Raw genomic sequence first — 13,299 nt, forward strand, 5'->3', positions numbered from 1 at the left:
TCATCTAGCTGATTGACAGCTGCCCCCACCCTGTGGGTGCACAGATGGAGGAGGAAGACGAATAGTCGCCTGTAATGAGGAAGAACACAACAGAGGAGTGCATAACTTTTTTTACACTTGGGAGAAAATGTTTTATAGAAACATCTGACAGGATATGGATTTGAGAGAATGAGAGAAATTCATGAGTTAATGGGAAGAACAAGACTGCCAGGGTTACGGATTCTGTTCCCTCAGGGACTGCCAGTCCAGTTGTCATATTGCTGTAAGCCCTTTTGATTAAAGTGCCTACCAAATGGCTGAAGTTAATACTGTAATGACCGTAGTCACTTCACAATCACAAGACAGCATGTCAATTTTATAAAAAAAAAAATTCCTTTCTATTCTCATTTTGCAATACATTAGGAGTATCTATTTTGGCTCATATCATATTTGAAGTTTGAAACTAACAAAATCCACCTCCAGTGAGTGTTACTATTTTTTCCTATTGATTACATGCTAACAGATCTTTTACTGAGTGGCAGGCTACTTTACTCAAACCTAGATTTAAAAGTATTGGTCAGATATCGTTCATGAACCCTGAATTATCATAAAAATCGTGATGATGTTAACTTTAAATGGTGAAGTGTCAAAATAGAGACAACTGACCAGATTTCCAAGGCACAGTTAAAATGTATCAGTGTTTGTGTTGAGCTAATATCACTCTTGTTTATTGTCATCCACCCAGATTGGAATATTAACATCATATTGATGCCGAGCTTGGCAGCAGAATAAGTTGATGACCGTTCAATGACTCAGTGCCAAGTATTAAAGATGTTGAAATGAATGGAGGGTTAATAATTGTTGGTGCTGGGTTCCAACCTGTGCTCTTTAAGCACCACACAGTAATTGAGATGTTTCAGATCTGATCAGCGTGATCTATAATAGCAAGATCTGTGCCGTTGCATCTTTCGGTTAGAGATCAAAAGCAAATACTGTGTCTAATGAGGTGAAAATACTGAAATGGCCAAAGAGCTGCAATGTTAAAGGTCATGTGTGTAACATTTATGAGGCTCTATTAGCAGAAATGTTATAGAATATTCATAGGTATGTTTTCATTAGTGGATAATCACTTGAAAATACAAATTATTGTGTTTTCTTAACCTAGAAGGAGCTGTTTTTATCTACAGAGGGAGCAGGTCCTCTTCTGTGGAGTTTACCACGTTGAACTGCCATGTTTCTACAGTATCCCAGAATGGACAAACTAAACTGGTTCTAGATAGGACCATTTCTTTCATGGCCACCGTTTATCCTACATTCATGGAATGGGGGGGTAAGGCGAGAGGGTCATAATCTGCAGCTACACGGCTACATGCCACTAAATCTTACTCACTGCTCCCTTAATGCTGGGAAACAGCATATTTTCTCTCAGTGAAAACATACAAACTACATGCATACAAATTCAGTTGTGTGCGATTCTTTGTTTTCTTTGTACTGAAGATAAACAGAAAATCATGTATTATGTAGTATTTATTTACTATATTCAGTAGTTAAGAAGACTTTATAAATGTTTATTTTCTAAAACATTAATTTAAAGTTTCTAAGTTTTAGCTTATTTCAGGGTTAACCTCCATCACCTTTTCTCTAGCTGCTGGTAAAGAAAACTCTGCTGGGTTCTTGATAAGCTGTAGCATTTGTTTTAAGTGTAGCTCCATACTGAATGTTCATGGCTTGTTAAAATAGATGGTCTGGATGTTCAGACATCCCTCTTAGGCAGAGATAGCCCGATGGAGTGACTCTCTTCTGTTTGCATATGTATTGACTGAGTTTTTCTGTTAAAGATCAGACAGATATTGGGGCCAACCCCTCTTTCTTTTCTTTTAGTTTTTTGTGTTTATTTACTTTCAGAGGCATTTCCCACTTGTCCCTGTTCATTTCTGAGCGTGACCTCAACCCAGTAACCCCTTTACGCCACCATCTGACTCCACCACACACTACCTCAACCCCCTCCGCCACTCATTCCCCCACTCACACACACATGCTAACACACAGATATTCCCATCCAAACAATTCACCCAGTCCCAGAGATTTTTTTTTTATGCTTTCACAAGCCCTAGAGATAATGCACTGCCAACCCTGACATCTACAGATACACCAAATCCCCTGAGACGTTGGTTTGACATGTGACAAACAACATGTAAACAAGCTACACACAAGGCTGATTTAGAATCAGATGTGTGCTAAAGTGATTTGTGAAAAGGACAAGGAACGCCTGAGGCCAGTGGCTCTGGCTCTGCCTATGTTTCTGTCTCTCTTTACCCATGTCTTTATTTCTTTTTCTGACTCTCTGCCTCTCTTTTCTAGTTAGAGGGACACACAATAATTATTGAAAAACAGTGATAGACAGATAGCTAGATAAATTATTCCCATTCTTGATTTGGAACAGATGAAACCTGAAGCACTAAAGCCATACTGCATCCTCACTAACATGTGCACTAAATGTCATCTTCCTATCTCTCCACATGCTGCCGTGGACCTTGACCCTCCCAACATCATCAGGAGTCAATCCAAGGTAAAGGCGCACACACACAAACGCAGAGACACTTTTAACAAAATTACATGCTTGTGAATCATCTCTGTGTAAAACAAAGGAGCCGCTGTATTTCTTTGGCTCAGTTTGGAGTGTGTGTGTGTGCAACCGTACAGGCAGTGATACAAAGTAATGTCTGTAGAGGCGTTTTTGCCAGAAGAGTTTTGTTTAATTTATTAACTTTTAACCCTCTAGGAGTACTTATTGCTTGGAAACGTTTGAACATGTATCTGGCTGTGCTGTTCACTTTATTGCATATCAGTATTTCCCAAGAAGCACTTTTCTTTCTGTCATCTGAAATGTTCCCATAGTGCTACATTAACCACATGACACTTAAACTCCACTATGTTTGTGTATGTTGAGTGATTTAAAAAGTCCTTTGTATCTAACTTTGTTCCTCAATTTAGAGCTAATTGAACAAACATTAGTAACTGGTAATATAGGTAATATCTAAACCATATGTCATGTAATAATTTTTTATTTAACTACATTCTAATATTGCTTAATATTGTAATATTGCTATGTTAATTGACCATGTACTATCGTTTGTGTGTCTCATACTGCCACTGTTTTATCTTCCTAGGTTTTTGCCTATGATTACTGTTTCTGGTCCATGGACGAGACCGATAAGGAAAAATTTGCAGGTTAGTTTAATTACAGTTCCATTTCACATTATTAAAACTTAAAATTTCATCATTAAAATGCCAAACAAAATATTCAAATGACTTGTGTGTGTGTCTTCAGGTCAGGAGGTGGTCTTCCAGTGCCTTGGGGAAAGTCTTCTCCGCAACGCCTTCCAGGGCTACAATGCCTGTATCTTTGCCTATGGACAAACTGGTAATGTACCATGAGACGCCTCACTATTGTGGGGTCAAGATGATGTGAATATATTTTTATAACAGAGCTTGTTACATAGCTACAGGAGTTAAAAAAAAATATATGAACAATTTCTCTTTGCCCTCATTAATATAGTGCCCTGAAGGTTTTCATATAATGATTCAGAAAGGAGTGTCCTTGTGGCTATGTTGTGGCAGGAAGGTTGAACAGCCTCTTTTCTCTCCAGCATGAACAAAATACCAAAGCTTAAAGCACTTAAAGCATGCAGTGTTCAACCAAAAGCAGAACTTTAAAGGCCTAATAGACCTGCACAATGTTAACAAAACTAACTAAAACGGATGAGTGTAAAAGTTTACTTTTATGGTGCCCTAATGTTCCAGTTGTTTGCACTGTCAAAGGTGTTAATTGAATGAATGAATTTATGGTGTTTTACTGAAATACATTATATTCAGAGGTGTTCCTAATATTCTGCACTCATCATGTATGTAAATGGGAAGGAGGAAAGAAATAGATCAATATGGTGCAGTCTAGTACAACAACACCTTTACTTCAGTAATAAATAGTTATAGAATTCACACATTTTTCACAATGTGAAGAAAAACTGAACATTATAAACTTTGTAAAGGTAGAACTGTTGTATTAAATTGCATAGATGTACCTAATAAACTGGCCACTTTGTGTATATAAGGTTGTTTTAATAGTAACAACTTGTGTTTACGTCAGCTGTTACAAAGAGGCCATTTTCACTTTTCAACAAATTACCTGTTCCCGTTGACATTGTTTGTATGTGTTACCAGGTTCAGGAAAGTCATACACCATGATGGGTTCAGGGGACCAGCCTGGTCTGATTCCCCGGCTGTGCAGTGCTTTGTTTGATCGAACCCAGATGGAGCAGCGGGAGCAGGAGAGCTTTACTGTTGAGGTGTCCTACATGGAGATCTACAACGAGAAGGTCCGAGATCTGCTTGATCCCAAAGGGTATGTCCTCAACATAATCCTCTAACCCTTTTATGAAAGGAAGGATCATTTCTTTCCCTCTATATGGCATAGTGGTTCTGGTAAGTTGTTTATGTTCACTGGTCCAAGACTTTAGTAGTATACAGAATGTTCTTCTTGAAGATTCTTCCCAGTAAAATTGTTCCACTGAGGAGACACGATTGTGGCTTTTACTGTGAAGCTGCAGTTAAGTTGCAGTCACTGGTGGCAATTTAATTACCAAGTGCAAGCCTTGGGGATATATTTGGGCTGAATCTGTACATGGACTGTGGCATCAACCTCAAATTCTAGTAGATATTGTCTGTCTCTGAATAGTTAGTCTCATCAAGCTAGTCTAGTCTAGTCACCTAGTTTAGGTGAACAACCCTAACCCTCCAAAGTCATTTTTGTTATAATCTCAAGTCAGTTGGTAGAATGGAGAAAGTGACTGGTGGATCCTGGTACCACCAGCTGCTGTGGACTGCAGTTAAAAAGATCACTCTTGTGCCCTGCCGTCACTGATGGAGTCCAGTTCATGTCCAGCAGGTCAGCAGTAAATCAGGAGCACAGGCCTGTGTCTGCTGCCCCAGACATCCTAACCTTTGACCTTCACTCACTAGTTGACCTTTTAACCTCAGTAAAATGGGCCAAAGAAAAGCAGACCATCTGACAGCCATATGGGCTTTGCTGTGGAGCAGAGAATGATGAAGTTCTCAAGCCTGAAGCAAGCTTGAATCAGGATCAGAGAGCTAAGTGCTAACAAAGTCTCTATGAACTGGGGAAGGTTGTAGTGGTGTCCAGAATCAGCTGAGCCTATATTTCCACTCCTGCTAATACATCAGATGAATAGTATTTTACCAAGAGTGACCATGTTGTTTGGCTGTATTTTAAACCTGCTTTTGTTTTCTGTCCAGGGGCAGACAAACTCTGAGGGTGAGGGAGCATAAAGTTTTGGGTCCCTACGTGGATGGCTTGTCTCGACTAGCTGTGGCCAGCTACAAGGTAAAAATATCGTCTATCGTGGTTTTTAGTTTGCTTTTAAGCCAGGGTTATTGACACACTCGTTCACTGACGTTAACTGGATACCGCTATTTTACATTCTGGCTGCCTCATCCGTAGCAGTCACTCTGACCAGTGTGTCACTGTCCAGCAGACATGTGAGCAGAGCATCTTACTTGCATTCCCTCTCACTTTGATCTTTAGACTTTGAGGATTTGCAACAGTGCTGGTCACATGATGGCTGCAGTCTGCTTAGCAGTCCCACTAATCACACTGGAAAGGGGCTAGTTATAAAAATCTGAATTAATCACATTCTGTAGTTTGTTTGGCTTTCTAGGAGACTTGAACACACTTCACCAATTGAAGTTGTCACTAAATATATAAACATAGAATCTCCAACCAAATACATAGTACTGTATAATATTCTTCAGTCTTAAAAGGTAACTGTGCATGGAGAATCAATATTATAAAATTGTATTATTCTTTATTTATTGTTTGATTACTGTTGTTTTGACAGGACATTGAGGTTCTAATGTCAGAGGGGAATAAATCGCGGACTGTCGCTGCTACCAACATGAATGAGGAGAGCAGTCGATCACATGCTGTCTTCAACATCATCCTCACACACACACTCAAAGACTTGAAGTCTGGGGTAAGATATCACAAACATACACAGGCTGGAGTAGGGCAGAGTTTTAACACACACAAATGTGTGCGTTAGCCACTTTTAAGGGAAACTTGTAATAGTAGATGAGATCATAATTATTTTTCCTCAGTGTCTTTTTCATGGTGTACCTTCTGTACGTTATTATTTCATCCTAGTTTTCACATCATTAGACATTAAATGCCTTTCCTCTCTCACCTTCTGTCGACCCATAGTCAATCTGCTTCCTCTAACAAACACAGGCGAACATGTACTAATGTTTTTTCCAGTGGTCATTTCTAATCCTCGATCAATCAACCACTGCAGCCGGCGGGTAAAAGGGTAGTTACAAAATGATGTCTGCTCAGCTGTCTGACCAGACAATCCAAGAAAAGTCCTAAATTACTAATTCTCCATCCTCATTGACCCACTTTGCCCCTCCTGCTCCTTGCTCTTATTTCCAGACCAACTTGCCACCAGCATAAGCTGTTAATAATTCACAGGTGTGACTTTGAGTTTGTCAGTTGATACAGCCTGCTCTGTTTACAAGGCACACCCAGTCAGTCACTAAGTTGTTCAGTCAGTCAGTCAGTAGGTTCATCAAGGAAACCGCTAATGCTAGTCTGTGTAGTCAGTGAGTGAATCACTTAGCCGACGCGTCCTGTATCTGCATGAGTCAGTTCTTTATTGTCTTTGTTACCTTATTTTATTGTCTCCTAATTCTAATTCTAAAAAAAATTAAATGGACAGGAAGTGACAAATTAGTTTGCTTTCTCACAGGGAACTCTTCTTTGACCACTACAAACCCCAGTAGACCAGATGTCAGCTCATTTTAGTCAAATTGGAGTTATATTCTTTATGTTCTACTTTTTGCTGCTTTGCGTTACTCGGCAGTTATGAGAGATGCTGCTTTAAAAGTACAGAAGAAGTCAAGGGAAGACAGGCAGAGCTGCGTAATACCTTTTAATGTTTTAAAACAATAGTTAATCCTTGTACCGTCAAACAATGTTTCAAGGCAGGGAAAAACAGTATCCAGTAGCCCGCAGAGCTGGGGACGGTCTGTGCATGTAAAGAACCACATATCTTTGTTGATTTTGTGTTTCCCATTCCTAAATCTATAAAAGAGGGAAAGTGATGATATAAATATATATTGGTGACTTAGAGCAACGATTAGACTACTGTCAGAAAAATGTAACTATTTTGATAATCTGTTAAACATCTGTTGTCTATCAAGCATCTCTCTGTTTTATATGAATTATAGAATTCAGTATTTTGGTGTTAGTCAGACAAAACAAGTAACTGCTTATTATAGAGTAAAAGATTAATCAGTTAATCAAAATAAGACATTACTAGATTAATTGGTAATGAAAATAATCATTAGTTGCAGCCTTAAAATTATTGTACAATTCATTTACTAACTCAAATAACTGGATTTAGGGTTACACTTAAATTATATGCTTCTGTTCTAATGTATAATGATGTAAAATTGAATCAAATTGAATCTTTCATTTAGTTTCACTACACAAGTTGCTTGTTGTTTTTGTGTTGTAGTACTTTTTTATTCTATTGCCAGAATCCCCTACAGAAAGCCCACTAATAGCATGAATATATAGTATTGCACATGCATCTAAATGTGAACTTTACCATTGCTCTTTAAATATTTGCGCTTGAGAGAAAGAAATGTTATTTAAGTTAAGTACCTTTTTTTTCAGCCAAATGTTTAGTTAAATTCTGACTTGCCTGTGGATCATTGGAGCACATCTGTGCCCCCTAATGGCTCAGCCAGTGTTGTGAGTGGAGGCACAGTGATGAATGGACAGGTTAAAAAAAAAACTAAAACTCCTATGCCTACCACCACCTGTGACACACAGCAAAATCCCCCTGTGCTGGATGACTGGTTCTGAAAATCGCCAGCTCATTGCAGGATTTCCTTTTACTAAACGTGCCCTGCTCAGACTTGTCAACGAAACACTCCAATCAAAGTTCAGTCAGTTTGAACTTTGGCCCCATTTGCTACCAACTCTCAGTTGTTTGCTGATTAGTCTTCCTCTTCCTTGCTAAATCCAGTCAAGCTTTGGTAACCTTGTAGTATAATGCAGTTTTGTTTTCCAATGATGACATCTGCTACATTGTCTTACCATGTGTAGTGTCTGTTGATGCCCTGACACCTGTTCTGTGCTGGTACCTTAAAGCTGCTGCCAAGTAGGCTGGCGAGCTGATGTCCTTCCTGATGATCAGATTACTGATCCAGGTATCAGCTGTCCTGGTTACAGAATCTCTTACTGAGCAAGAAAAATGCCGCAGTGGCTGGTATGTCCTCCTTTTCACTATTTAATCATCCGGCAACATGTTAAAAATAGGACCAAAGAATAGAATTGCAGAGGCAGAGACATAGACATTGAAAAACACAGGTGTTTATTTCCAGGTCTGACACCAGCACGTAACGAGACCTTCACTGTTTGGTACAGTCTAGTCATTGGTTATTGCATTAAGGAGCCATGATTATTAAATTTCCCTAAGTTATAATTTTCTATTGTATCTGCTGGTGTTCAGTCACCAGCTTTGCCCTCCTCTATCTGGCTTTCCAGTATGTATTCACAGTCTCAGGCCCTATTTATAAAAAAATAAATAAAAAAAAGAGGAGAAGATTTTAGTCTATTTTCGGATCTTATTTGCTCAGTGTTCCAGATAGAAATCTCTTGTTTGTTTAATAATTTGCTTGACTCTGGGGGGGGGGTTTGAAGCAGTGCTGGTCTCAGGCTGATCTGTATCAGTGCAGTTGAGGTTGATCCTAATCAGTTAGTCTCGTGACCGGGTCTTTTCAGGACTTCATGTTTTGGGTTTGCTTTACCTGGGATTTTAATGTGTTGTGGAATGTGTGATGAAAATCTTTTTTAAGATGTTTACGATCAGACCTGTCCCTTTCTCAAGGCAGTGTTGCCTTTATGTGCACAATACAATGCACTTCACTTGTTTCTTAGATGCATGATGGTGCATTGTGCTTTGTCAGAACACTTCCTAGCTCACAGAAGTCCTATGGTTGAACAGGTTCACTGTAGACAGACAAATGACTGCAGCTGCTGATGTGCTGCTTTCACTGTGTGGCAGGTGAAGATCAGGTGTCACATTCAGCCTTGTCAGCTACTGATCTGTCACGCTTGGCCAGGAGTGGATTTGTACCAGTACAGATGGCGATGTGATATCCACATCTTCAACAGCCCGCAACAGGAAACAGAAGGAACCTGTCAACAACAGACTGAAAGATGAGAAAGTCTAACAGAGCATTTTGCATCACCTGGTTCGTAGAATCACAAGAATCAGAGACAGCGTAGAGAAAGTCCTCTGAACAAGAGTGGACCAAATCATAATCTGTAGCTAAACAAACTCAAACCTCAATAATGAGGGGAGGTTTCTGATAAAGCCAAACGCCTTGTTGTTTATTTCTGTGGTGTCTTGCTTGCAAATCAAAGTAGTGCTCAGTTGAAAGCTGACGGGAACTCAGCTGGGATTGCCTTGATGTAGTGCCTCCATGGTGATTAATGAGCCATCAGTGTTTTTCAGACCTCATGAGGATGTAGTTCGTCACATATTAAGAAGGAGAACAAAAGCTGGTTGCATTTTGCAGAGGGCAGAAGTGAGAAGCGGCCCATGTCCGGCTGTATTGCCACTTTTGTATTGGACTGTCGTATGATGCATTTGACAACAAGACAAACAAAAAATTCCCTGATGGTGGTGGCATTTATGACTATGACTGAGTAACATGCATACCATATGTCATTCTGAAGGGGTTTTTTATCTAACACATTGTGAATAATATGGCAGAATTTTCAATACAATACTTATGATGAGTATTAAGAAGAACATAGTTTGTGCAAAGCTCATTTTTGGTGTAGAATTTACCAAGGTGAATAGCTCGTCAAAGGTCAAAAATGTTGACAGAAAAATTTAACAAATATCCACAAAATCTTGGAGTCTGGGTTTTGTTAATGAATAGTAGGGGGCCACATGTTTAAATAAGGAATATGCAAGTTGTCAATAATCAGACTTTAATCAGACTTTCTCTCTCTGTCTTTCTCTGTAGACGAGTGGTGAGAAGGTGAGTCGGTTAAGTCTGGTAGACTTGGCAGGAAGTGAGCGAGCAGCAAAGACTGGAGCAGCAGGTGAACGACTCAAGGAGGGAAGCAACATCAACAAGTACGCAAAAGCAGTTCAACACAGATACATAAACTTAACCCACACACAAACCCATGATTTGTGATCTGTTTTCCCAATCAGGTTGTTTATTCGAGTCGAAACCCTAAACTGTCTTACAGATGTATTCAGTGTCACTTTCTATTGCAATCATTTTTTTCTAACCACAGTGTTGTCGTAACACTCTTGAGACGCATTTTTGGTCATTTGCACTTAGAGCTGTAGATGTGAAATAAAGCACATACTATTAAAATCTCCTAAAGCGTAGTATAATACTTAGTAAAGGTGTCTGGAAAAATCTTTGAAACAAGCTTTTTGTTAGAAGCATCCCAACACACAAATGGATACATTCACACGCTAAAGGAACAGGGTGATACATAGACTGTGTTTTTGTGTTTTTCAGGTCTCTCACTACACTGGGCCTTGTGATCTCGGCGCTAGCTGAACAGGGAACAGCCAAGAACAAGAACAAGTTTGTTCCTTACAGAGACTCTGTTCTGACATGGCTGCTGAAGGTATACACATATTCTCCAGTGCATGTTCTTTACTTTCCTCTTAAGCACTGCTGTTTGACAGTGATTTCTCCCCCTTTCCTATCACCTTCTTCCTGCATTTCTTGCATCTTTCTCCAGGACTGTCTGGGTGGCAACAGCCGCACGGCGATGGTTGCAACTGTGAGTCCAGCAGCAGACAACTATGAGGAGACGCTATCGACCCTGCGCTATGCAGACCGAGCAAAGAACATTGTGAACCATGCTGTTGTTAACGAAGACCCCAACGCTCGCATCATCAGAGAGCTCAGAGAGGAAGTAGAGAAACTACGAGTACAACTGACTCAGGCAGAGGTGAGATATCTGCGAAATCTTAGAAATCAGCATTTGGAAATGTATGTTTTCCCTGGCACTCATCTGCTTTTTTTTTCCTTCCAGTCTTTGAAGGCTCCAGAGCTGAAAGACCGTCTGGAAGAGTCTGAAAAGTTGATTCAAGAGATGACCATCACCTGGGAGGAGAAGCTTCGCAAAACTGAGGAGATTGCACAGGTAAGACGCCCAAGACTTGTAGAAGTTTGATTTTCTACGTGATACTTCTCCCAAGCACAAATTAAAAGTATCAGATCGTACACTGTGTAAATACGATCTTTGTCTCTGTGTTTGCAGGAGCGTCAGAAGCAGTTAGAGAGTCTGGGTATTTCTCTCCAGTCTTCAGGGATTAAAGTTGGCGATGATAAGAGTTTTCTTGTCAATCTTAACGCTGATCCTGCCCTCAATGAACTTCTGGTGTACTACCTGAAGGTACACACATACTTTACTTTACATCATGCTTTACTTATTACCCTGTTGTTTAATTTCCCTGTTTTTACTTGTCGATACAATTGCTCTTTAAACATCCCAACTCTGCTGTCATCACAATCTTTATAAATGCGCACTGTTTAAACTTATAGAAGCTGAAGTTTCATTTTCATAACTAACTGGCTGAGTAGGAGTCTGTTGTCATCTGACTGATAGTGAGTGCTTGTGTTTTGTGTGTTGGGAAGCCTCAAGACAGAAATTATTTAATTATGCTAAATTCGAAAGCGCAGCGTTTACAAAAAAAACAAATAAAATAAAATTGTTGTTTGATTGGCTCAATTAGGAAAGATAAAGTCTCATCAAGATAATAATTTCAGGGGCAAATAAAGGTCAAGTCAGTTGTAATTGCACTCACACACTTGCGTGTAGGCTTTTACTTTACTAACTGGTCCGACTCTCAGCTGATAACATCTAGTAACATCTGGAATGTTGTGTCTCAGGAACACACAAAGGTGGGCTCAGCAGACTCTCAGGACATCCAGCTGTGTGGGATGGGTATCCAGGCAGAGCACTGTGTCATCGACATTGCAGCAGATGCTGCCGTCATCCTCACCCCCCATCGCAATGCTAGGTAAGGAAGACCAACATCACAGTCCCTAAAGACCAGGCTGAGTGACAAGAATAAAACATGGCACCGACAGTGCCTCGATTAAAAGTTCCTGTACCACTGGAGACATCGTTCCATCAGTTTGAAACAGTAAGCCCTAATGTCACTGCTGTCTTGTGTTATAGGACATGTGTTAATGGTTCTCCAGTAACCAGTGGTCTGCAGCTTCACCACGGTGATCGAATCCTCTGGGGAAACAACCATTTCTTTAGGTAATTTTATACCGATTCCAAATTTGTATGATGTTTTCTTTTTTGATCATACTTTTCATACTTTTTCAAATAAGAAAATATTACTCAGTATATCCTTAAATAATCAGTTTACATCATTTGTACATGCTTTAAATATACATGTATTTTATTTTTTTAAATCTTCATTTTAACATATTTTATTTTAGTTTTTATTTAAACAGTTTTTCTTATGTATCTAAGATATTACCTTATCACCTGTGATGATGTTACCGCAAATTAACCAACTGCTCCCAAAGATTATAGTTAATTAACTGGACATCCTATCTGCAGGATCAACCTGCCTAAGCGGCGCTCTCGCGGAGCTGAGGATGAGGAGGGCGAGGGTGGTGTGATGAAGAACAGTGGCAGCAGTGAGCAGCTGGATGCAGATGGGGACACCGCCAGTGAAGTGTCCAGTGAAGTCAGCTTCTCCTATGAGTTTGCCCAGACAGAGGTCATGATGAAGGCCCTCGGCAGCAATGGTAAGGAGACTGAAATATCCATATTCTGCATCATCTGTTAAGTTTAGTCTCCTGTCTGTGTTTTCTGACTCCTCCTGTCTTTTGTCCTGTCAGACCCCATGCAAGCAGTCCTTCAGTCTCTGGAGAGGCAGCATGAAGAGGAGAAGCGTTCTGCTCTGGAGCGTCAGAGACAAATGTACGAGCAGGAACTCCAGCAGCTCCGCAAGAAGCTGAACCCAGACCGTCTGTCCACAGGCCCATCTGGAGGGTCGGCGTCTGGCCAGCAAGGTCCGGGACAGCAGTCTCACTACCGCAGCCTGGAGAGACTCAGTATGGGAGGGATGAGTCATTCAACTAGTGCTCAGAGCAGACTGAGGCAATGGAGTGAGGACAGGTGGGAGTGTCTATCCGTGTTTATGTGTACCAAGAATAGAAATGCGC

At 40.2% G+C, this 13,299-nt stretch overlaps 1 protein-coding gene across 1 annotated transcript in view; it reads left to right on the forward strand.

Annotated features, from left to right (window-relative positions):
- The window catches only part of kif13ba (kinesin family member 13Ba), a gene marked incomplete in the record, with an annotated part of 42,204 nt that overhangs the window by 14,538 nt on the left and 14,367 nt on the right, over positions 1-13,299 (forward strand). The window contains 15 exon segments of the mRNA XM_035651825.1: positions 2,536-2,548; positions 3,150-3,210; positions 3,311-3,403; positions 4,201-4,381; positions 5,293-5,380; positions 5,895-6,029; positions 10,102-10,214; positions 10,615-10,726; positions 10,844-11,056; positions 11,141-11,251; positions 11,369-11,503; positions 12,001-12,131; positions 12,293-12,379; positions 12,689-12,879; positions 12,973-13,252. Coding sequence (XP_035507718.1) covers positions 2,536-2,548; positions 3,150-3,210; positions 3,311-3,403; positions 4,201-4,381; positions 5,293-5,380; positions 5,895-6,029; positions 10,102-10,214; positions 10,615-10,726; positions 10,844-11,056; positions 11,141-11,251; positions 11,369-11,503; positions 12,001-12,131; positions 12,293-12,379; positions 12,689-12,879; positions 12,973-13,252 — 1,944 coding nt within the window.

This window comes from Morone saxatilis, unplaced genomic scaffold (assembly GCF_004916995.1).
Source record: "Morone saxatilis isolate NCDOM2014 unplaced genomic scaffold, NCSU_SB_2.0 Contig11, whole genome shotgun sequence".
Classification (NCBI taxonomy): Eukaryota; Metazoa; Chordata; class Actinopteri; family Moronidae; genus Morone; species Morone saxatilis.